The sequence below is a fragment of the Erythranthe guttata genome, chromosome 5 (genome assembly GCF_056151865.1).
Source record: "Erythranthe guttata isolate IM_541 chromosome 5, IM_541, whole genome shotgun sequence".
NCBI classification, from domain to species: Eukaryota; Viridiplantae; Streptophyta; class Magnoliopsida; order Lamiales; family Phrymaceae; genus Erythranthe; species Erythranthe guttata.
Window position 1 is genome coordinate 1156223 of NC_142537.1, and position 23891 is coordinate 1180113.

At 35.6% G+C, this 23891-nt stretch overlaps 5 protein-coding genes across 7 annotated transcripts; 4 read left to right on the forward strand and 1 right to left on the reverse strand.

Annotated features, from left to right (window-relative positions):
- Window positions 1-2923: 2923 nt before the first annotated feature.
- On the forward strand, window positions 2924-6208 carry LOC105974793 (vignain-like). Of its 2 annotated transcripts, none has more exons than XM_088818427.1 (5): window positions 2924-3146; window positions 3325-4878; window positions 4958-5190; window positions 5288-5428; window positions 5788-6208. In XM_088818427.1, exons 2-5 carry the CDS (start codon window positions 4437-4439, stop codon window positions 6040-6042), a joined length of 1071 nt encoding a protein of 356 aa, XP_088674553.1. In that variant the 5' UTR covers window positions 2924-3146; window positions 3325-4436; the 3' UTR covers window positions 6043-6208. The 2 variants fall into 2 exon arrangements, with proteins under 2 accessions (XP_088674553.1, XP_088674554.1); XM_088818428.1 differs by having other exon boundaries at window positions 3043-3146; window positions 3340-4878.
- A 688-nt stretch (window positions 6209-6896) lies between these two features.
- Window positions 6897-9782, forward strand: LOC105974823 (actin-related protein 3). Its single transcript, XM_088818429.1, has 10 exons — window positions 6897-7176; window positions 7231-7448; window positions 7556-8021; window positions 8141-8287; window positions 8359-8451; window positions 8544-8663; window positions 8780-8890; window positions 8996-9121; window positions 9205-9303; window positions 9389-9782. Exons 2-10 carry the CDS (start codon window positions 7399-7401, stop codon window positions 9467-9469), a joined length of 1293 nt encoding a protein of 430 aa, XP_088674555.1. The 5' UTR covers window positions 6897-7176; window positions 7231-7398; the 3' UTR covers window positions 9470-9782.
- Window positions 9783-9971: 189 nt separating this feature from the next.
- On the forward strand, window positions 9972-10662 carry BCP1 (homolog of Brassica campestris pollen protein 1). Its single transcript, XM_012999759.2, has one exon. The coding sequence runs from the start codon at window positions 10119-10121 to the stop codon at window positions 10443-10445; it is 327 nt and encodes a 108-aa protein (XP_012855213.1). The 5' UTR covers window positions 9972-10118; the 3' UTR covers window positions 10446-10662.
- A 773-nt stretch (window positions 10663-11435) lies between these two features.
- Window positions 11436-14890, forward strand: LOC105974738 (T-complex protein 1 subunit epsilon). The gene is made up of 9 exons (XM_012999884.2): window positions 11436-12002; window positions 12370-12688; window positions 12902-13250; window positions 13419-13551; window positions 13661-13713; window positions 13792-13894; window positions 13991-14157; window positions 14245-14358; window positions 14522-14890. The coding sequence occupies exons 1-9, from the start codon at window positions 11804-11806 to the stop codon at window positions 14690-14692; spliced, it is 1608 nt and encodes a 535-aa protein (XP_012855338.1). The 5' UTR covers window positions 11436-11803; the 3' UTR covers window positions 14693-14890.
- A 1254-nt stretch (window positions 14891-16144) lies between these two features.
- On the reverse strand, window positions 16145-20288 carry LOC105974724 (Regulator of chromosome condensation (RCC1) family protein). 2 transcript variants are annotated; one of them, XM_012999863.2, is made up of 7 exons: window positions 19879-20288; window positions 19178-19217; window positions 18811-19086; window positions 18354-18703; window positions 17607-18008; window positions 16790-17195; window positions 16145-16687 (listed from the first exon to the last, which is right to left on the reverse strand). In XM_012999863.2, the coding sequence occupies exons 3-7, from the start codon at window positions 19021-19023 to the stop codon at window positions 16445-16447; spliced, it is 1614 nt and encodes a 537-aa protein (XP_012855317.1). In that variant the 5' UTR covers window positions 19024-19086; window positions 19178-19217; window positions 19879-20288; the 3' UTR covers window positions 16145-16444. The 2 variants fall into 2 exon arrangements, with proteins under 2 accessions (XP_012855317.1, XP_088674552.1); XM_088818426.1 differs by having other exon boundaries at window positions 19955-20209.
- Between the last annotated feature and the right edge of the window lie 3603 nt (window positions 20289-23891).

Below are 23891 nucleotides of genomic sequence, written 5' to 3' on the forward strand. Positions count from 1 at the left end.
GTTCGAATGCCGTCAAGACTTGCTACGGTGTCAAACCTCCCAAAAAACTCATGTTGTCGCCTCCTACACATCACACCACCTTCCTTACGTTATTTTCGATTTTTTTCCTTTTTTTTTTCTCTCCAGATCTGAAGCAGCAACATCAACGTGACTACAGTTTGGTTCGAATGTGACTATTCAATTTTTTTTTGGCTACAGTCTGGTTCGAATGCCGTCAAGACTTGCTACGGTATCAAACCTCCCAAAAAACTCATGTTGTCGCCTCATACATATCACACCACCTTCCTTTCGTTATTTTTAATTTTTTTCTTTTTTTTTTTCTCTCCAGATCTGAAGCAGCAACATCAACGTGACTACAGTCTGGTTCGAATGTGATTATTCGATTTTTTTTGCTACTTTCTGTTTTCGTGTTCTTGGAAGTTTCTCAGCAACTCATGATTACTTTTGGCATTTAAGGTTTTTTCATTGTGACTGTGTGTGTTTAAATATTAGAGAGAGAGAGGGAGCCTATAATCATACTTGAGTTAGTGGAGTCGATATATATGTATATAATGATTTTTTATCAATTTTTTTATTTATGTATTTTTCAATTTCTCCTTCTTTTTTCTTTTTTTCCAAATCTGAAAATACAGTTCAAATATGTACAGTAGCAACAACATGACTATAGTCATCTTTATGTATTTTTCGAATATGACTACTGTTGAATATCATTGTAGTCATATTCGAATATGTTATATATTCTCGTTTCAAGTTGACTTGTAATAACAAGATTCAAATTGTGATTTTTTGTGATCTTTTTGTGTGGATGTTGATTGCATTGTTTCCCTAAACAATAGGGAATTTTAGTTGTTTTATATAATTTGATAAACATCACTTTACCTCACTATATAATTGGAATTTTGAAGTTAAAAATTTTAAAAAATGCAATATAAAGAAAGAATATGACTACAGTTGATATAGTCACATATAGTCATATTAGACTATAGTCTTATTCAACTATAGTCATATTCGGCGTAGTACACTTGTCGGGGAAAAAAAATCAATTTTTCGTTAAAAAAAATTAAGAAAATATGCCTATAATCTTATTCAACTATAGTCATATTCGGCGTAGTAAACTTGTCGGGAAAAAAAATCAGTTTTTCGTTTAAAAGAATTTAAGAAAATATTAAAAAAATATGAAAAAAAAATAATTAAAAAAAAAACTTCATCTTGCACGTGGGTTTTGATTTTGTATGTGAAGAAGCAAATTTTTTTTTTTTTTTAATTTGTTGGCTGATTTTATGGAGTATATTAAGGTGGTTTTTTATTTTTTTAATTATTTGGCTAATTTCAAGGGATTTGAATATTGAGTTGGAAAAAAATTACTATTATTTTGGCATTATTTAAGGAAAGGGACGTGTATTAATGGGATGGATTATTTTTGAGTAGGAGATTTTCTAATTTCAGAAGGGTAGTATTGGAATTAATATTTATAGGGGTTTATCACAAAGAAAGATTTAAGGGTTGGACATATCACCATTTATTACTCATCCAAGGGGTTTATTGCTAAAGACCCCTAAGAATAAAGCATGTTGATATATATATATATATATATATATATATATATATATATATATATATATATACACTCCATTGAGATGGACGTGTGGGGATTGGAGGGGCACTCGCAATTTCCAAAATATATTATTTTTTTTTTGTTATTTTATTCGGTTTATATTAAAATTTTTGTTATAATAATTTATTTTATTTACATATTCTTTTATCAAATTATCTTATTTGATAAAAGAAAGTAAAAAAAAAACATTTGATATTATATGCTATACTGGGTGAATTTCATCGAATTATTTTCTTTCGTACACATATGACATACCCACATTTGTATGTGTTTGACAAATTACTTATAAATCAAAGGTGAAAATTATCGATTAATTTCATCGAGAATTTAAGAAAAAAATATATTATTTAAAATTGAGAATCCAATATTATATATACTGACAAATAATTAAACAAAAAATAAAAGTAAAATGAATATTAAAATAAATAAAAAAATGTATTGAGAAGGTAACCCATACCAAAACCATGAATTTAGGGCGGTATTCAGTGGGCTGATGCGTTTACTATGCAGAGAGCGTGAAGAATCATGGAATTAATCCACTTGTAATTCTTTTTTTTAAGGTTGATTTATTTATTTATTTATTTTCTATTATATACATTTTTATTTAATAATAGTACACGTATTTTTAGGATACTAACCACATTATTTACTATTATAAATAATTATAAACAATGGAGTAAAGTTTAGTGGATGAATTTGAGGTTGAATCTCGAACAGAGGCACTCACTTTGTTCTGTGTATTTTTATTATAGTAAATTAAATAATTTTTTTTATATTATGAAACTAATTAATTAAATGCTTCAATAAAATTAGTTTATTTACAAACTTCATCCATCACAATTCACAACTCCCTTTGAAAGCAAAATCTATGCATTACAGACAGCTATACAGAACAATGTGGTATAAAACTAAATTAATCTCAACATCAAAGATTAGTCATCACAGACAAAAGAGTTACCTATGTATTATCAGTTCAAAAATAAAAATTGAAGTTTATTTGTCTTAATCAACAAAGGGTAAGGAGAAGAAGAAACAAACTCGAAAAAAGCACATCTTGATAGCTCGTTTATCGGCTTTTTGACGAACACGACGAATACGTAACGATATCAGGTTACCGTATATATAAACTCAGATCAGTTAGAATAGCAGCAAATTAAATTATTGCATTGTTGATTAAACAATGACCCTTTGCTGCAGCCAAAAAAAATCAGAAATTTTTCGAGTTGGATTTGGCAAAAATCGGAAATTTCGTTTTATTTCTTATTCATATCTATAAGACAAAATGCCAAACTTTTTTTTTTTTTCTCCAACCAATTTATTTTTTCTTTAGAATATTCTCTTCACTTAATGAAAACCAAAAAAACAAAAAAAAAAAAAAATGAAATTAATAGGCATTATTGAAACGTCGTCGTTTTGAAAATTGGGGCAGAAATTAACAAGAATTCAGCTAATCGGAGCTTCCCATTGAAGCAAGCAAGACGAAGGATATCGATCGATCAATTGAAGATGGTGAAAGTAGCGACATTCTTTGGTATTTCATTGATTCGGATTTTCTTTTGTCTGAATCAGTAATATATATATATATATATATAGATATATACGAACTCTATCGATTTGTATGTATCTGTTTTTACACATGCTTTCTTAGGTTAAACTTCTGCCAAAAATGAAAACTTTACCCCCTTGATTGATTTTGCCCTAATCTGCAGAAAGAGAGAATGGAGATAAGGAAGATGAGAGAGGAGCTATATTTGCAACAAACGGAGAATGGAGATAAGGGATCTCTTTGCAATTACAGTAAAATTTGTCCAATCTTTCTCATTTTTTTATTATTATTATTTTATTTTTTAAATTGTAGCTGGAAAATATGGATCTTATACCATCCATATATTGATCAACACCGATTTGATTTGATTTGATTCCTCTTTTTTCTAAAGCAATTTTGGAACTGAAATCGAACGCGTCGATCATTGTCGATTGGTCCAAGTTCTTTTGTCGAAAAACCGATGAATCTTCACGTAATTAATGAACTTGCACGGTTCTGAATTGTTATTTGCATATTGGAGTTTGATTTAGCTACTTATTGATTCATTTTCTACTTGGGAAATAAAGTCTTTTAAGTCTGCATGTTTCTATGAATCACGATAGAATCGTTTAGGTTACGAGTAAAGCTAGAAGGAAACTTGAAAATAGTAACTTATTCGACTGCAGTGGCGAATTTTATTTCGATGAGTATACGAATTTGTCATCTACTCAGCCGAAATTCGTTTTTTGCGTTTAGGTTTTGTCAACTAAAAATAGAAAGATTAAATCGAAAAATTTCTTTTGATTTATAGATCGAAAAATTTATCTGATATGAATTTGTGTTTTTGTGCGTGAATGAATAATGATAATGTACCCGTTGTACTTCATTCGGTGCAGTTTAATATTTGAAAATTGCATAAAATAGATTTATTAAAAAAAATTGCATAAGTAATAGAAAAAATATGGAAAATACAGAACACTTTATGATATATAGCCTGCAGCCACAGACAAACGAACGAGTCATCGTCTGCCGAAAAATTGTAACAAACATAGCATGGTTAGCATGTTAAACCATATACTTACAAAACTCACCTCCAAAAATAGCAGGCTAATCCTTAAAATAGGACAAAGCTTTCCCTTAATTTCAGCAAAAAAGCCTGTTACTATGAAATCGACAATGATGCATGCAGTTTCATCGTCAAGCTAACGTATGTTCCTATATAAACACACCACCCTCCGAGATAGAATTTAAAAAAAGTAAAAGAAAAGGTTTCTTGATTTTGAAAAGATTGTGAAAATGGGTATAGGGAAGGTTCTTTACGTTTCTATTTTCCTGTCTATGGTTTTTGGCCTTGCTAAAAGCATAGAATTCACCGAAAAGGACTTGGCTTCTGACGAGAGTTTATGGGATTTGTACGAAAGGTGGAGGAGCCACCACACGGTTTCTCGTGATTTAGCCGAGAAAAAACTGCGTTTCAACGTTTTCAAAGCGAATGTGCAGCACGTGCATAAGGTGAACCAGATGGACAAGCCTTACAAGCTGAAGCTCAACAAGTTTGCCGACATGACGAACCATGAGTTCAGAAACTCTTACAGCTCCAAAATCAAGCATCACCAGATGCTCCGAGGCAGCAGGGCCCACACGGGGTTTATGTACGAAAAGGCCGATAATCTTCCTGCGTCGGTTGATTGGAGGAAACAAGGTGCTGTTACTCCTGTCAAGAATCAAGGAAATTGCGGTGAGTTTTTCGACTTTTACTTTTTTTGTTTATGTCTGATTTATTTTTTTACCGAGTGTTGTCTGAATTTTTTTCACAGGTAGTTGTTGGGCATTTTCGACTGTTGTCGGAGTTGAAGGGATCAATAAGATTAAGACGGGTACTTTAGTATCTTTGTCTGAGCAAGAACTGGTTGATTGTGAAAAGGACAACGAGGGCTGTAATGGAGGACTAATGGAAAACGCGTACGAGTTCATCAAGAAAGAGGGCGGACTTACGACCGAGACTGTTTACCCTTACAGTGCCAAAGATGGGAGATGTGATTCTGCAAAGGTATGGAAAAGGGAGAAAAAGAAAACATTATTATCTTCAGAAATTGTTTTAAGACAAAAAAACTTATACTAGGTTTTTTTTTTTTTTTTTAAATTAGGTTAATACGCCGGCGGTGGTGATCGATGGTCATGAAAACGTGCCCGTGAACAACGAGAACGCACTCATGAAAGCAGTCGCGAACCAGCCTGTATCTATTGCAATGGATGCCGGTGGTTCTAGTCTTCAGTTCTACTCAGAGGTATACACACACACACACACACACACACACACACACACACACACACACACACACACATATATACTCAACTCCTATCTTTTCTTACACCACTTGTGATATTGGCAATTTCAAGATTTCAAGAAGATATCAAGCAACTGCTTGTAGGGGTCTTATAGTAATTTCACTATTTAAATAAAAAATATAATTATCTTTTTATGAAAAAAAAATAAATTTAGAGAAAAGGGCCCACAATTTATTATTCCCTTTACGCCCCAAAATAGCTAGAGACGGCCTACGAGTATATAGAACCGGAATATACAAGGACGAGTAGAATCAAGAACTGGTCTAATAAATCGCTCGGTTTTTTCTCGATTTTGTAGGGAGTGTTCACCGGAGATTGTGGGACTGAGCTAGACCATGGAGTGGCAATTGTAGGATATGGAACAACTGTCGACGGTACAAAATACTGGATAGTGAAAAACTCGTGGGGGGCAGAATGGGGAGAGCAAGGATATATCAGGATGCAACGAGATATAAATGCAGAAGAAGGGCTGTGTGGCTTAGCTATGCAGGCTTCGTATCCTGTTAAGACTTCATCGGCAAATCCGAAACAATCGGCAAAGGATGAGCTTTGAGTTTGAGGATAGTGTTTACACCATTTCATATGTTTTATAGGTATCTTGTATTTTTTTTTTTTTTTTTTTTTTTTTTTTGTTTTTGTTTATGGTATGTTAGTTTGAAGTTTGAAAGAATAAAATGTAAGGGGTATTGTGTTTACTTTGTAATTCAGAATTTCTTCTAGTGTTTGTTTTTCCATTTTCTCTTCCATATAAATAAAAATTAGCATTATAATAATATTTATTTTATGAGCTTGAGCTTATTGTTATGGTTAAATTACGGCCACCCCTCTGAGGTAAGGTTAAATTACGAAAAAACCCTTTATATTTGAGTAATTACAACCACCCCTCAACTATGAGTTTTCTTATACGTCTGTCCTTGCAGTGTCAAATTTAGTGGAATATTCTAGATTATGAGAAATATTCTCCATTTTGTTGTACCTGTTTTATTACATTGGAGCTCCACATTTTGAAACAAGATGATCATAAGATGTGCTTCTTGGCTTGTAAATATCACCTTGTGGTGTATCGGAAACTGCATTTTACACAAAACGAATACAAACTAGAGAATATTTCACGTAATCTAGAAGATTCTACTGAATTTGGCATTCTAAGGGCAGGCGTGTAAGAAGATTAATAGTTGATGTAGTTTTTTCGTAGTTTGACCTTACGTCAGGGGTGTGGCCGTAATTTACTCTATCCTTATTTATTGTTTACTATTTTTTATTGTAAATTATGTATATTATCATGAAAAATGTACAAAATAAAAAATGAGGCGAAATTTAAATTTAGAATTAATTATTGTCATGGTTATATATTTTGCAGCAGTAACAATAAAATTACCAAGATACTAACAAACTCGTGTATTTATTACCAAGAAGAGGAAAAAAAAAATCTGTTCTTTTCCACTTGATTACGTCAGCACACATCATATCAAGCTCCAAACTCCAATGTCCGTACATCCCGACCAACTACTGTGTGTTTTAATCCCGTTCTTCACGCTAAACCAAAGAACAATCAAACCCCATCGCACAATTTGATTCGTTTGCCTTGTTCAATTGAGTAAGAACTAAGAAAGGGAAGGAAAGAGAAAAGGGACTGAAAGTCTGAAACAGTCGCCGTCAATTCACACCGCACCTGAGTCCAACTGCTGTGAAGTTGGTGATGAATTTCATGATTTAACGATGAAATGGACGGAACGAAAAGCTTATTCAGCCGATGTTTTCTTTCTCCGACGTTGTTGTTTGTAGCTGCAACTACTCGCCGTTGACACGTCGGACTCATTCTGATCACCACGCGCCGCCGTCGACTATGATCGCCGTTTTTCTCAGCACATTTCAAGAATCTCAGACCCGGGTTTTGCTCTTCTAGCTAATGGAATCCTCCACTTCTCGTCCTGCTGTAGTCGTCGACAATGGCACTGGGTAACCGTCGACCAGTTCTTTCTCGATTGCCATCGCGGATGAACTGTTTGATGAAATGCTTCAATGAGTACACTTTGCTTATTTCAATTTTGCCACCTTATTTTCAGGTACACGAAACTGGGTTTTGCCGGAAACGTAGAGCCCTGTTTTACAGTTCCGACAGTAGTTGCAGTAAACGAGTCGTTCGTCAACCAGGCCCGGCCCGGTTCAACAAAGGGCAGCAATTGGCTGGTGCAGCATAGCGCAGGGGTGATGGCCGATCTCGATTACCACATAGGCGAAGAGGCGGTCGCCAGATCTAAATCCAGCACCACTTACAGTTTGAGTTATCCCATGAAACACGGCCAGGTTGATAATTGGGATTCGATGGAGAGGTTTTGGCAGCAGTGTATATTTAACTATCTACGCTGCGATCCAGAGGATCACTACTTCCTGTTGACCGAGAGCTCGTTGACTGCGCCGGAGAGTCGCGAGTACACCGGAGAGATCATGTTCGAGACCTTTAATGTTCCGGGACTTTATATTGCCGTGCAGCCTGTTCTTGCATTGGCTGCTGGATATACTACATCCAAGGTAAAATTGAGTTATGTTAAAATCTAGTGTGTAAAATGAGCTAGCATGGGATAAAATCGGATTGAAATATTTAGACAAAAATCGGGTTTTTTTTCTTACATTTGGACACATGTTCTTAGTGTGAAATGACAGGAGTTGTAGTGGACATCGGAGACGGGGCTACTCATGTTGTCCCTGTTGCAGATGGTTATGTTATCGGGAGCAGCATTAAGTCGATTCCGATTGCAGGGAAAGACGTCACTCGGTTCATCCAACACCTCATGAAAGTAGGACGATTTTTCAATTTTTCTACAATCGATAGTAAAATTGGTCAAATATTATCGAATACTTTTAATAGGAAAGAGGAGAGCATGTTCCACCCGACGACTCCTTCGAGGTTGCGCGTAAAGTGAAGGAAATGTATTGCTACACTTGTTCCGATATTGTCAAGGTGAACTAGAGGATAGTTTCTAAATATTTTGTGTATATCCGAAATATTTTTACTTACTTTTATTTTCTAATTATGTTCTTTGACGAGTTCAGGAGTTCAATAAGCACGACAAAGAGCCAGCAAAATACGTTAAGCAGTGGAGAGGTACTAAGCCGAAAACCGGGGCTCCTTATTCTTGTGATATAGGCTATGAACGGTTCCTTGGCCCCGAGGTTTGCTTCGTTTTCAGCACATAGTGTCTGGTGTTATCGCATTTCGATAAAATCTGCTGAAATTGATATTTTTGTTGAATTAAATATTGATGTTACATTTATGCTTTCTTGCGTAGATATTCTTCAACCCTGAAATTTACAGTGACGATTTTACGACACCTCTGCCTGATGTGATTGACAAATGTATTCAGTCCGCTCCAATAGATACACGAAGATCGTTGTATAAGGTGACACGAAAGTAGTTGACTGACCAATAACCATTTTTTTTATATTTGATTCGTGTGCCTATTGAACTCTAAGCGTCGAAACTGATTCGATACAATATAATGTAGAATATCGTATTATCCGGAGGGTCAACCATGTTCAAAGACTTCCACAGAAGGCTGCAAAGGGATGTGAAAAAGATTGTCGATGCTCGAGTTCTTGCCTCTAATACTAAGCTTGGTGGAGAATTAAAGGTTCTGTTGTTTTTTTGGTAAATCGGGCCTTTTTCATTCACCAGTTAATTATAAAATTCGAATTCGGGGATTTTTTTCTCCAGGCACAACCTGTCGAAGTAAATGTCGTAAGCCATCCTATCCAGAAATGTGCAGTTTGGTTTGGAGGCTCTGTACTTGCATCCACCCCCGAGTTTTTCACAGTACGTTTCGTTTCTCTCTCTAGAATATCTCTCACTCAGTCTCTCTCTATAACACATTTGGACAATATTTTTTGTACCGACACAGGCTTGTCATACGAAAGCAGAGTACGAGGAATATGGAGCGAGCATATGCCGCACGAACCCAGTTTTTAAAGGAATGTATTAATTAGTCAATCGATCAAATTGTTAGTTATACGGAGGCAGTTTCTTTCCAGACGTAAAAAAACGGAGATTCTTATATTCTTTCAGACATTCGGTAGAGTTCAGCTCAGGTTTTCGACAATGCTAAGGGCGGCTGTTTCGCATGTTCAGTAATCGTAAGGTCTGTTTTTATCTCTCTAATTGATCAAATAATTTGATTTATCATAATGTTTTATATTTGTAGTATATTCAACGAGTTTATAGCCTTTGCAGTTGAAATAGTCTTTGAAATTTAAAAACAAATATAATTACCAAATAACCATTTTAAGTTTTTTTTTTCTTTTTGACCAATTAAAAAAAAATTAATGGTAAAGCGAAAATCAAGGTTTTGTTATAAGATAACTAGTGGACGTCTAAACTTTGCATGGCCACCGTACCTCCGCAGCCCGTAAAATCCGCCACTCCACCACCCATCTCCACCGTACCTCCGCCCTATATAAACACCCTCCTCCCACCCTCCAGAACATCAACCATTTCCGACAAGTACATTCAATTCAATTCTTTCTTCTCTGCAATAAAAAAGTGAGAAAGATTTGATTCATCTGATCTAACTCTCACTGCAAAAAAAAAAAAAAAAAAAGAAAGACAAAAAACAATTTAAAAAAAAAAAGAAAATGGCCAGACAAATCATCATCGTCGCCCTCATCTTCTTTGCCGTTGTCGGAATGGCCTCTGCCGCCGCCTCCCCTCCTTCCACCACCCCTTCAACCGACGTGGTGGTTGAGGCACCCACCGGTAACGGTGACGACGGCAGCGTGATCGGCACCATCAGCGGTGGCGGCGCCACTGACGCCGCCCCCGTCGGAGGACCTGTTCCCGATGGTGTTTTCCCAGATCTCACACCTGCACCCGCCCCTATGAGCGGCGCAGCTGCACTTCCAATCTCCACAGTCGCCGGAGCAGTCGCTGCCGCCAGCTTCGTTGGTGCATTCTTTTTCTGAATCAATTAGTACACACTACCAATGCAATAAGGAGAAATGGAAAGTTCGTTTGCTAATAATGAAGGGATCTTCTTCTATTTCCATTTCTTTTAGTTTATATAAAAAAAAAAAAAAATGTATTTTTTTTTTTATTGTTGAATATCTTATAATTTCATTAATGTAATTCACAGTTTTGTGGGTTGCAGTCTTTGAATAAATAAAATTCCATTTCACCTTATTTTATCTTCATTAGTTTTGCTATTTATCATGCTCTCCAGGCTTATTTAATTTTATATTTTAATTAATGCATAGGTTATTTTTAATATTCTAAATCCAATTATTATGTTCAAAAATAATTATGAAAATTTGATAATCGAAATTCCAAAATTCATCACAACAAAAACTTATTCCAGTATCGGAATTTTTCGAACTGAAATTAGCGAAAATCAAAAGTTTTATTTTTTTATTATTCACTTTTAATATAAAATATATAATAATAATTAATGGCTCGTTTGGTTGCCAAAATAAGATTAACGAAGATAGATTAAACAATCTAATGAAAATCTAATTATTTTATTGGACCTCGGGACGTCCAACAAAAAGTCTCTCTAAAAGACAAGATAAGTCATGATAACATAGTATTTGCAGATTGACCCGATAAATAATTGGGGACACCAAACATCAAACAAAGTCCAATTATGTAGTTTATAATGGTTACTCTTCTCAACTAAACGAGGCTTAGTAATAGTATTATTATTACTATTATAAATATAAAATTTTGAAAATATGTTTTAAAATTAAATTTGGATCTAAATCCGAATTTATATAAAAATGGGTACGGCAAATTGATGGCCCATGTACCAGGCCCATGCACTTGCGATCTACATTAAAGGTGGGCTGAAATGCGTCGTTGTTTTCGCGTCATTAGTTCAAACTGTAACATATTGGATCTATGATACTGGAGAGAGCAGACCCCACGCCTTAATACTTACTGCCAACTGGAGCATAAAAATTGGTTCCCTTACATTTTGCCCCATTTACTTACACTTTATTAGCACTTTGCACCCCTAACTTGGACATTTACTAATTTAGTCTGTACAAAGGGCCAAAAATTCAATTTCAAGGTGAAAAGTATAAATAGAAATAGTTAAAGGATGAAAAATGTTAATTACTATTCCTTTTTTAGTTATTTATTAAAGTTTAAAAACAATAAAAATGAGTATTAATATTTCGGAATTGCCACTACTAGGGCTAAAGTATCTGTTCTCAAACTCTTCCCCAAAGCTCACATCACTCTCTCCTTCCTTGAACTCTTCATTTCAATTTTCCTCGTCGGATCCATATAAAGATCCGCTACTTTTTCTACCGGCGCCGGAACAATGGCGCTGGCGTTCGATGAGTACGGCCGACCGTTCATTATTCTAAGGGAGCAGGACCAGAAAACCAGATTGCGCGGCCTCGATGCGCAGAAGGCGAATATCGCCGCCGGGAAAGCGGTGGCGCGGATCCTTCGCACCTCTCTAGGGCCGAAAGGCATGGATAAGATGCTTCAGAGCCCTGACGGTGAAGTCACCATAAGTAAGCTTAGCGTTTCTCCTGTTATTATTGTGTTTATGTTGGTGTGGTTTTGCTTGAATCCTTGATTTTCTGTTTTTCTCGGAAAAATTAGGTTTTGGTTTGGATTTTTGACTTCGTAATACTGATTTGTTGCTTAGGGGTTTTAATTTTACTTAACCTAGTATTCTGGAATTAAAAGGCTGAATGAGAACTTGTCTACATTTTGTGAATTTCAGTTTCATGTAGGGTATGGTATTAAAGGCACTAAGGCTAATTTTTGGTCTTCGAAACTAGTCAGATCTATCTATATCAATGAACTATCGAGAAAATCGACATCAGCTTGATCTATTAGAGATAAAATTACTTATTCGTGTTCTTTTGCTGTCAGCAAATGATGGTGCAACGATCTTGGAGCAGATGGATGTGGACAATCAGATTGGTAAGCTAATGGTTGAGTTGTCGAGGAGTCAAGACTATGAAATCGGTGATGGAACGACTGGAGTTGTTGTTATGGCCGGTTCACTTCTAGAACAAGCTGAGAAGCTATTGGAGCGTGGTATCCACCCGATACGAATCGCTGAAGGATATGAAGTTGCTTCGAGGATTGCTTTCGAACATTTGGAGCAGATTGCTAATAAGTTTGAATTCAGCGCAGCAAATGTTGAGCCCTTGATTCAGACTTGTATGACTACTTTATCCTCCAAGATGTGAGTATTGTTTCTTATTTCGGATTTCTATTCCTCATGATATTATTCGTTGATTTGCCCATTTCTTTCACATATTGTTTTACAGCCCAAAACTTGTGAACATTGTGGTTTAATTTATGAATCTTCTTGTTTGCTCCATTGTCCTTGTAGTTCTGCAAGTATCTCTTGCTTTTGTGATTGATCTGTTTTGGTATTGCAAACTACTTTTTGCAGTGTGAATAGGTGCAAGCGCAGTTTGGCGGAGATTGCAGTTAAAGCAGTGCTTGCTGTTGCAGATTTAGAGAGGAGGGATGTCAATCTAGACTTAATTAAAGTCGAGGGGAAAGTGGGAGGAAAGCTGGAGGACACTGAACTAATATATGGGATTATTGTCGACAAAGATATGAGTCATCCGCAAATGCCGAAGCAAATTGTGGATGCAAATATTGCTATTCTAACTTGCCCCTTTGAGCCCCCGAAGCCCAAGACTAAACATAAGGTTGATATTGATACTGTGGAAAAATTCCAGACTTTACGTCAACAAGAGCAGAAGTACTTCGACGATATGGTTCAAAAATGCAAGGTAATCTAGGACCATCGTATGTAGAATTTGGCACTTGAATCTTAGATAATAATACGTGTGAATTGAAAAGTTTGCCCGCCTGAATACTCTTGCTCTTACATTGGCTATATGATTTACATTTTATGAAATAAAATACATTTGTGTAATCCAAAACTTGTTTGATCATAGGATGTTGGGGCTACTTTAGTCATCTGCCAATGGGGTTTCGATGACGAGGCAAACCACTTGTTAATGAACAGAGATCTGCCTGCTATCAGATGGGTTGGTGGTGTGGAGTTAGAGCTGATAGCTATAGCCACAGGTTTTTATGAATCCTGCACTCCTAGAATAGAATTCAGCACTTCTATTATATTTCCCTTTTCTATTTTTTTTATTTTGTATTGGCTTTTTTTTCTCGACTTTGATTTAAGGTGGGAGAATTGTACCGAGATTTCAGGAGTTGACAACAGAAAAGCTAGGCAAAGTAAGATAGCCACTTATCATCCATTCTCTATATATAGTAACATTGTAAAGTATTTCTCAATTTATTTATTTATGTCAGGCTGGTTTGGTTCGAGAAAAAGCCTTTGGGACTACTAAAGATCGAATGATATACATCGAGCACTGTGCAAATTCAAGGGCGGTAACCATATTTATACGTGGTGGTGAGTCAATACTGTCCCATGCCTATCTTTTTCTCCACTTCTTCTTTTACATAATTTCAAAGATGATCTCATAGTAATTAATCTAATTCCTTTTAGGTAACAAGATGATGATAGAGGAAACAAAACGCAGCATTCACGATGCTCTATGTGTTGCTCGAAATCTTATCCGTAATAAATCAATCGTATATGGTGGTGGCTCAGCTGAAATTTCTTGCTCAATTGCCGTGGAAGCAGCTGCAGATAAGTACCCAGGAGTTGAGCAGGTGTGTATCTATGGTTCCAAGTTTCAACTTTGAATTTTTTTTCTTAATTATTTAGTTAATTTTTACTTTTTGTTTTTGTTTTTGTAGTATGCAATAAGGGCATTTGCAGATGCATTAGATGCTATACCAATGGCACTGGCCGAAAATAGTGGACTTCAGCCTATCGAAACTCTATCCGCTGTCAAATCTCAGCAAATTAAGGTAAATCGTAATCCTTAACCATTTTCGCACCCTATTTTATGTTTTTTTTTTTTTTTTTTTTTTTATTTATTTATTTATTTATAATTTCTAGGTTGAATGTGAAGAGGTATTTCAGCATTTGTCGAAAACTAAAAGTACATATGTTTTGTTTTTCCGTTTGTAGGAGAACAACAGCTACTGTGGTATTGATTGCAACGACGTGGGGACAAACGACATGCGCGAGCAGAATGTTTTCGAGACGTTGATAGGGAAACAACAGCAGATTCTACTTGCTACCCAAGTTGTTAAGATGATTCTAAAGATCGATGATGTCATCTCACCGTCTGATTATTGATTTCCTTCTAGTTTTCATGCAAAAAATTTTGATGTTTAGAAATAGCTTGCGAGAATATTTATGTAGTTAAATCTGAATCGATTGACTGTTATCGTTTGATTCTCTAAAGCCGCTTTGGGTGAAATTATTTGTGATGGGTTTTATTTTGTAATGAATTCTGTTTTTATGGTTTTATCAACAGCTGTTGTGTTGTTTTCATTTTTTTCAACTATTTTTATGGTATTATGTTTGTAATGAATTCTATTTTTCTTCGATCAATTGCTTTCGATTTGTGAAATACAGCAATTGAAGAATAAAAAATTCTTAAAATGATTTTTTTTTAAATAAATAAATATATATATTGGGTAAATTACGGCTACACTTGAGGTAAGGTTAATTACAAAAAAATCCCTTATGTTTGGTTAATTACAACAACCCTTTTACATGTCCATCCTTATGGTGTCAAAGTCCTCTAGTTTGTACTCTTTTGTGAAAAAATGTAGTTTCTAATGCACCGCAATTTGATATTTACAAGCTAAGAGACACTTTATAATCATCTTGTTGCACAATGTGGAGCTCGAATGGGGGTAAAATTAGACACGGCCATGGGCCGGTTCGGACCGGTTCCGGGTCGGTTCATACCGGTTCACGGTTCACTTTTTACGGAATCGGAACCGGCCCGTAATATGCACGGTTCGGCGGGCCGGGTCGGCGGGCCGGTTCAATTCGGTTCCGGGCCTATCCGGGTCGGCCCGGAAATTTATATATATATATATATATATATATATATATATATATATATATATATATATATATATATTAAAAAAAAAAACTTAATGGATAAATAAATTAAAATAATTACTTTTAAATAGGAAAAAAAACAAAAGGAAATAAATAAAATGACTTTAACTTAATTTTATAGGAAAAAATGGGGTGTAAGGGTATTTATAAGAAAAAAGGGGGGGTTGGTGGGGGGAATTCAAAAAATAGCAAATAAAACCGGCAATTTTTTTGATTTTTTTTTTTTTTAAATTTGGGTGAACCACCGGACCGACCCGGCGGTTCACGGTTCACCAATTCATAGAATCGGGCCCATCCCGGGGACGACGGGCCGGTTCACCGGTCAACGGTTCGGGCCGGTTCCGGGCCCAAAACCGGCCCATAGCCGTGTCTAGGTAAAATGGGTACAAACAGGAGAATATTACACATAATCTTGAAGATTCTACTAAATTTGACACCGCAAAAATCACCGCAAAGATCAATGTGTAAGAAGATTCCCAGTTGAAAGGGGTGATTGTAATGTACTTAAAACATAAGGATTTTTCTCTTCATAATTTGACCTTACCTCAGAAGGTGTTCGTAATTTAAATGAAAAAATAAAAAGGATAAAAAACACACAAATAGGTTGGAAAATAAACTTCACTCAAATGGTTCCAATAAACATCCAAAGCATTAAAGATAAATAAAAGAGTGTTTAAATGGTTAAAAGAAAGCATTTTTTACCAAAGTAAATAAAGTCATGAAACCAACCAACCAACCTTAACAAGTCTTTTTTAGAAACTAAGTATTTACCGGTTGAGGCAAAGAGCTAACGAATTTCTAATGAGGTTAATTCTGCAGCTCCTAATTCCTACCCTTATTCACAATCACCGTTTTTCCTATTTACACAGCGATAATTTAAATAACGAAATTAAAAAAAAAAACATTTAAATATAAACAGGGAATTTGCAGCCGACAGTGTGAGCGAACTTCCGGGATTTAACCATCGGCAGCTTAACTGAGGTTAATATCAACGCGTTCGGGGTTAGCCCTCTCCGTTTGATTATCAACGAGCTGTACGCCGAGCTGGCCTTTATCTCCGGCCCCAAACGCAAAGAGCTTATCGGATTCGGTTAGGGCGAAAGTGTGAGCATTCCAGTATATGGAATTCGTGAGGCTTATCTGTACGACTTTTTCCTTCACTTGCTTTAGTGATGTCACTAGCTCGGGCGTTAACACGTTCAAGTGTCGATTGCCCTAAAAAAAAGATCGGAAACAACGACATCGTGTAAATTAGTTTAGTTATTACCCGATTTCAAAATCTTCGAATCCAAATGAATTCAAAATCAAGATTCGAACCTGCTCGTCAGCAGCAGCAGCAACGACAGCAGCATTATTATTATGCCCCAAACTAGAAGATTCTCCACACCCGAAGGAATACACTTCCCCTTCATCCGAAACCACAAAGGTGGTATAATCACCCGTAGCCACATGCACAGCTTTCACGTCACTCAGCGCTTCAACAACTTTAGGCGCCGATTCGCAATCTTCGTTACCATGGCCTAAGCAGCCATAGCGGCCCCACCCCCAAGTGCAAACCCTCCCATCTTTTCCGACGACCGCCGCATGCCATGCACCGGCGGCAACCACCATCGGCTGAAGATTCAAACTTTGGAATTGTTCGATTAATCTCGGAAGCTTCTCATCTGTTCTAGAACCATGCCCTAACTTTCCGCCCAATCCACAACCAACAGAGTACACCGACCTGAAAATTAATCACTCGGGCCATTCAGTCTTATCTAGGAAAAAACATGCATTCTCGAAACAGGGCTATGGGGGGCCATGGCCCCCACTACTCAAAACTACTACTTTGTGTAGAGATTTACTGTAATTCAAGCAGTGTAGTATTGTTTGGCCCCCATAAAAAAATCAACCTAATATCATAAGGAAAATCAAATTGAACATGCATTCTTGAAACAGGGCTAGGGGGGCCATGGCCCCCACTTCTTCACAAAATCAACTACTTTGTGGAGAGATTTATTATAACTCAAACAGTGTAGTATTTTGTTGCTCCCCTTAAAAAAGATCATTTTTTATACCGTACTTATCTCTAAATATTAAACAAACAAAAAAAAGAAATCCCAATAAAAAAAAAATTAAACGAGGAGGAGCTTACATGCCGCTAGGTTGACAAGCCAAAGCAAGAAGGTAGCAATATCCAGCTGCAATCTGAACCACCGGAATATTCTCGAGGGCCCCCAACAATGGACGGGGCTCAAGATCGGTGGGGTCCGTTTGATGTCCGAGTTTGCTTTCGTCACCCCAAGAAAACGTGTAAACCCTACCTTCTCTAGACAACACAGCTGTGAAGAAGTTTCCGATAGCAGCTTGCACAGCAAAAATATCCTTCAAAGACTCAACTATCTGAGGGGTGGTCACTAAATTACTCCCTTGAGCACCATATTCCACTTCGCCGAATGAATCTTTTCCAAAAGAGTATACCCGACCCGCATCACTAATTAGCATTGTCCGCCCCGCCCCAGCCGCTGCATGGATAATTCGAATCCCTTGCATGGATCTTCACCAAAACAAAGTCATATTAGAAACAATTAGGCCTAATTATCTGGTTTAACTGTATAATTAGGCCTCGTTTTCGTTCCTAACATAAGAATCGCCAAAAATAAGATTCAATAATCTAACGAAAACCCAATTGTATTATAAGATCTTGCAAGGTCTACTAAATATTCTTCCTAAAAGCCGAAATATTGCATCATGAAATAATATTTCCGGGGTCGACCAGGAAAATTATTGGGTTTGCCAAATATAAAACGAAATTCAATTATTTAGTTGATCATGGGTAATCACCCCAACCAAACGAGGCCTTAAGCCCTAAAAAGATTATAAAAATCTGTTCTTGGCTAACCTGATTATGCGGGGGCGTGGTTCTTCGTCGGTAGTTCCATGACCAAGCTGACCAGAGCTGTTAGAACCGAACGAATACACAGCTCCATTAGAAGTCACAGCCACAGAATGGCCGGGCCCCGCAATTGCTTGCGTTTTCTCCCTTCTAGAACATGCTTCTCCAGCCAGCAAATACCTCAAGACAAGTTTCCAAGAACCACCACACCTTTGCTTTAAATCTTGCCTTTCTTCAAATGTCATCGGTTTAAATATAGCTCTCTTTTGGCACATATCGAGAGCGGCCAGCTCAGCCAAGGAGAGCTCATAATCGGGGGCAAAATTTGCTGGCTGTCTAAAGAAGGAACAAGTTGCCTGCGTAAAACAAGAATTTACGGGTTCCAAATGAGCAGCATCATCAATTCTATCAGTCAAAACAAAACGATGGACTTGTCTGAAAATTGAGAATTGAACACACTTGCCTCGAGTTTAGCGAGATCTTGCGGGTCGAGATTGCAACCCGTTAGGAAATGAAGCACGATCGATGGATTTGCGGATAAAGGGAATTCGCCCGGGCTTTCATTTCCGAAGCAGTGGCGTTGCTGCCTTTGATGCGTCGAAGGAGAATTGACAATCGAAGTAATTGTCTGCTCGTGGTATTGAACACTTGATGCTCCACTAGTCGTGGCATCCATGGAGGCACCACTGCTATAAGTTTGCAGTGCCCTTTTTTTTGACTCAACCGAAGATTCAATTTACTGAAAAAACCACACAAATGTGTAAGCTATTGCAGTTTTGTTTTTTCCACATTTCGAATTTCCGCCTTCAAGAATGGGAATATTTAGGTACCTTTCGAGTTATTAGTTGATCGGAGAATCTCGTACCGAGCCTGCAAGTTTACATAGGAGGAACTGTCAAATACACATTTTCTTGATTAAAAGATAAGGCATCAGATACGAAACCACTCACTCAAACATATTCAGACAAGCACATTACAAATGGAAGTGAATAATCAACAATGATACAGACAAGAAGTGAACTTTCGAACACGGGCAAATTTGATCAAAACATACGAAGTTTCGGCAAAGATGAGTATCTAAAAAGGGAAATACATTCAACACAAATAAAGAATACTGTTTTATGAAGCATACAACAACGTGCACAAAGGGATATTCCAACACCAAAAGAAGCCCGAAAAAAGAACCGATTTTTCACACCGAAAAAAAAGCTAATTTTCATGAACACGCATCACTTAACAAAAATCCCAGAAGCTTGTGATTGTCAAAAATCAAAATTCTGAATTAAAAACAACAATGATCAAGGAAATTTGACCATAAAAATCCAATCTTTAACAACACAAATGAACAAGGATCTTCAGTGATCAACAAAAAACAAGTATTGTTTCTTCAATCAACACTGAAGATCAAGTGTAATTTCACAAATAACTGTTAAAAAAAAACAAAAAGGGGCAGTCTTTGATTCTGTACATTCCGACACAGAAATCAGATCAAGTAACAAAGAATCAGAAAAATAAAAAAATCAAAGTTTACATGCAAAGGAGAGCCAAGATTCCTCAAAACCCATGTAACATCTGCTGCTAAAAAAAAGAAAGAAAAAAAAAATCACCAAAAATAGTCAAAAAGAAATTTCTGATCAAGGGAATTTGGTTTTCAATCCGATCAAGGGATTTTCTTGATGAATAAATTCTTGATTTTTAGGCGATGGTGATAATTAAAGGGGGTTAGAAAAATGGTGTCTTGATGGGATGTTTTCAATATATGTTTCTTTGTTGAGAGAGAGAGAGATGAGAGAGAGGGAGGAGAGAGAGTTCTAAATGAGATAGTATGTGAATGAATGTGTGTGTGATATAGGAAAGAAAGCATTTTTATTTCCCCTGGAATGTAATTTGTTTGAGAAGGGAACCCCAAAAGGAGATGACGTGTCAAGCTTATTTTGCTTTGTGGCTTTGGGCTTACACTCACACATTTACACGTCCTACTGTGTGAAAATTTACACGTTTTACTGTGCGGAAATTTCTCGGTTTAGTTTAGGTATCTTTTATCAATGGCAACTACTATTTTGTTTTTTAGACCTCGTTTGGTTGTCAAGATATAATTAGTTAAGATAAAAACAATAAGTAATCTATTAAAAATCCAATAGATTTACCAAACCCCATAAGTGGATTTATCGAAGCCCAGAAGATCCAAAAAAGCTCCTTAAAAGACATCATAACATAATATTTTTGGGTCGAGAGCCGAAAAGTTATTGAGTTTACCAAATATCAAATAAGTACCAATCGCTAATATTTCCAACCAAACGAGGCCTTAGGTGTTTTTAAAGGTCCCATTTTTTTATTTTTGTAAGTTTTAGTGATGATTATTAGTGTTTAATAATAAATATTTAATACCTCGGAATTGAGGGTGGGGAATTTCATGTGTGGAGATAAGGTAAGGGAGTGAATCTAAACCAAGATTGTGGGGAAATGGGATTTATTGAAAGATACCAAATTCTATGAATAAGCCTCTTGGGGAAGTTTTCATGGTCCAAGGGTGAAATAGTCATTTCTTTCACCTTCATGTCACATGTTAGTTTTTGCTCCATGGTGAATTTTAATTATATTTATTTGTATATATAAGTTGGAGATAATGAAAATGATACACATAGATTTTATCCATGAAAATCAATAGCATCTCTCCTTTATCCTAATTAGGAATTTATTTTCATTAATTTGTGATTATAGAATATTATTTTCATTCAAGACAATAATAATAATGAAAAAAAATATTTATAACATAATCAAGAGAGTAATAGTATGACCGAAGAAACAAAGTTGGTGACTTTGTGCAACCTAAAGGGGAGCTTGATTAAACTAGCTACTTGAATAAATTAATATAAATTAATCAATTTATTACAAGTAAAAAAACATAAATAAATAAATAAATAAATAATATAGGTTGTGCCTGTCAATATTCAATAGGTCCAACTTCCCCACTTTTGGATAGGTTCTTATTTTATTGATTTAAATCCAGTAACTCTACATTTATTTGCGTGACAAAAAATAAAATAAAAAGATTAGAGTCAAATTTCACCTTCCATTATTGGGAGCTTTATATCCAATTTAATTTCCATTTATTTAATATATAAAATATTTGGACTCGGCATATTCCTTACAAACATGGGCCATTGGCCCATTACTTAATTCATAAAGGACAACTCATTATTTTGTAAATTCTTTTTTTTTTTTTTTTTTTATTATTATTATTTTTTTTACCGAAGGAATTCACAATCAATTAGCCATATACACTCGACAAACGAGGTTATTAATATACTGAGTATTAATTCATCGAGATTCTACTGTATTTAAACAATATTGAAGCAATCTTAAGAGACGTGTGTGTGTGTGTGTATATATATATATATAGAAATAAATTCATTTGGTAGCAATACAGCTGGTTTCTTGTTCATCAAGGGAGGAATAAATATAAACCCAGTTCATAAGGTAAAAATAACATTTACACTTAATTAATTTGCATGTTCTTCTCCCGGAAAATAGGCCATTTAATATTCTTTTATTTACACATTAAAAGACTAATTTCGATATAATAGTTAGTTAAGCAATTAGGGTGATTAATTACAGGCAATCATATCACATCTTCTACGCAAAAAAAGATAGCTTAACTTGACAAATACTACTTCCGTTTCAAATTAAATCAGATTAAGAAAAATAAATAAAGAAATACATATAGATTTTAGAAAAAAAAAAAAAAATCGTGCAAAATGTATCCTTAAAGATCATGACTTGGGGTCGTAACTCGTACGATCGATACCTTTTAAAAAACACGTTATTTAAGGATGAAAAAGACACGTTCGATGTTCAAAATATTAGAAATTGGTGGGTGCGATTATACCAGCACCGATGCATCAGAATCATATAAAAACATCGAAATTACGCGCGTTAGATCCCTCCCAGATTTTTTTACATTAAAAGGAAACCGGAGAGATGTCGTCACAATTGGTAATGCTTGTACTACACGACAAGGCATCCATCCATTCCCATTTTCAACTAAAATATTATCTTCATTTAATTTTTATTTTATTATTTTATTATTTTTTATGTTTGACTTCACAAAAATCATTATTTCTTATTTTTACCTAACTATACCTTTTTTCATCGTATACTTCGTATGGGCTTATTATATTGAACCATTGTAGCAATCGAACTGTAAGCCCAACTCAAAATTTTGTATCGGCCCAATTATTCTAAATGGGCTAAAAAAATCGACAAGAAGCTAGAACTTTTTTAACCCATTTATGGGTCAAAAATACAAACACACTTTCGCGAGTGAAAATTGGAACGAAATTTTTAATGTTGTCTGTTGTGATTCCTTCTTTCTTGAGTATATTACCTTTTTAATTGAAAATTAAAATATCCCGATTTACGATTTGTTGAAATTATTGGATAGAAATTTAAAGGGTAAATTACGGCCAACCCCTTAAGGTCAGGTGAAATTACAAAAAAATCTCTAATGTTTGGCTAATTACGATCACCCATCAACTATGTAATATCTTATGAAAAAACTCGGCCTCCAGTAAGTAAATTTGACATTATAAGAGTGGATGTGTACGAGAATACATAGTTGAAGGTAGGGGTGGTAAACGAGTCGAGCCGACTCGTGAGCTCGATGAGCCAGCTCGAAAAAGCTCAAACTTGGACTCGAGTTTTTCGAGCTCGAGCTCGAGCGAATTTTTAGTTGTTCGTGAGCTCACGAGCCGGCTCGCGAGCTTTGTTTATTATTTTTTTCTTATTTTTTATTTAAGGGTAAATTACAACCACCACCTGAGGTATGGTCAAATTACGAAAAACCCCTTCATGTTTAGGTGATTACAACCACCCCTTCAACTATTCTTACATGTCCACCCTTGCGGTTTCAAATTTAGTGGAATCTTCGAGATTGTATGGAATATTATTACTTTTGTACCCGTTTTATCCCATTCGAACTCCAAATTTTGAAGCAAGATGATCATAATATGTATTTTTTGGCTTGTATATATCTGATTGTGGTGCACCAAAAACTATATTTTTACAAAAAACGAGTACAAGCTATAGCACATTCCACGAAATCTAGATGATTATGTTGAATTTGACACCATAAGGGTGGAGGTGTAAGAAAAAACATAGTTGAAGGGTAGATATAATTATCCAAACAAGAGGGATTTTTTATAAATTGGTCATACCCAGGGAGGTGGTCGTAATTTACCCTTTATTTAAATAATTTATAATACTATAAAATATATACAAAAATAAAATAAAAATATTAAAAATATATATAATTACAATTTATTGTTTATTTTATAATTTTTTTTAATAATAATAAATAATAATTACAAATATTAAAAAACACAACAAAAACAACAATAAATGAGCTTGGGCTCGAGCTCGAGCAAGAAAAAAAAAAGAAACTCGACGAGCTCGAGCTCGAGCTCGACAAAATAGACTCGATTTGAGCTCGAGCCTGACAAAAGAGGAGAGCTCGGCTCGTTCACACTCCTATTTAAAGGGTGA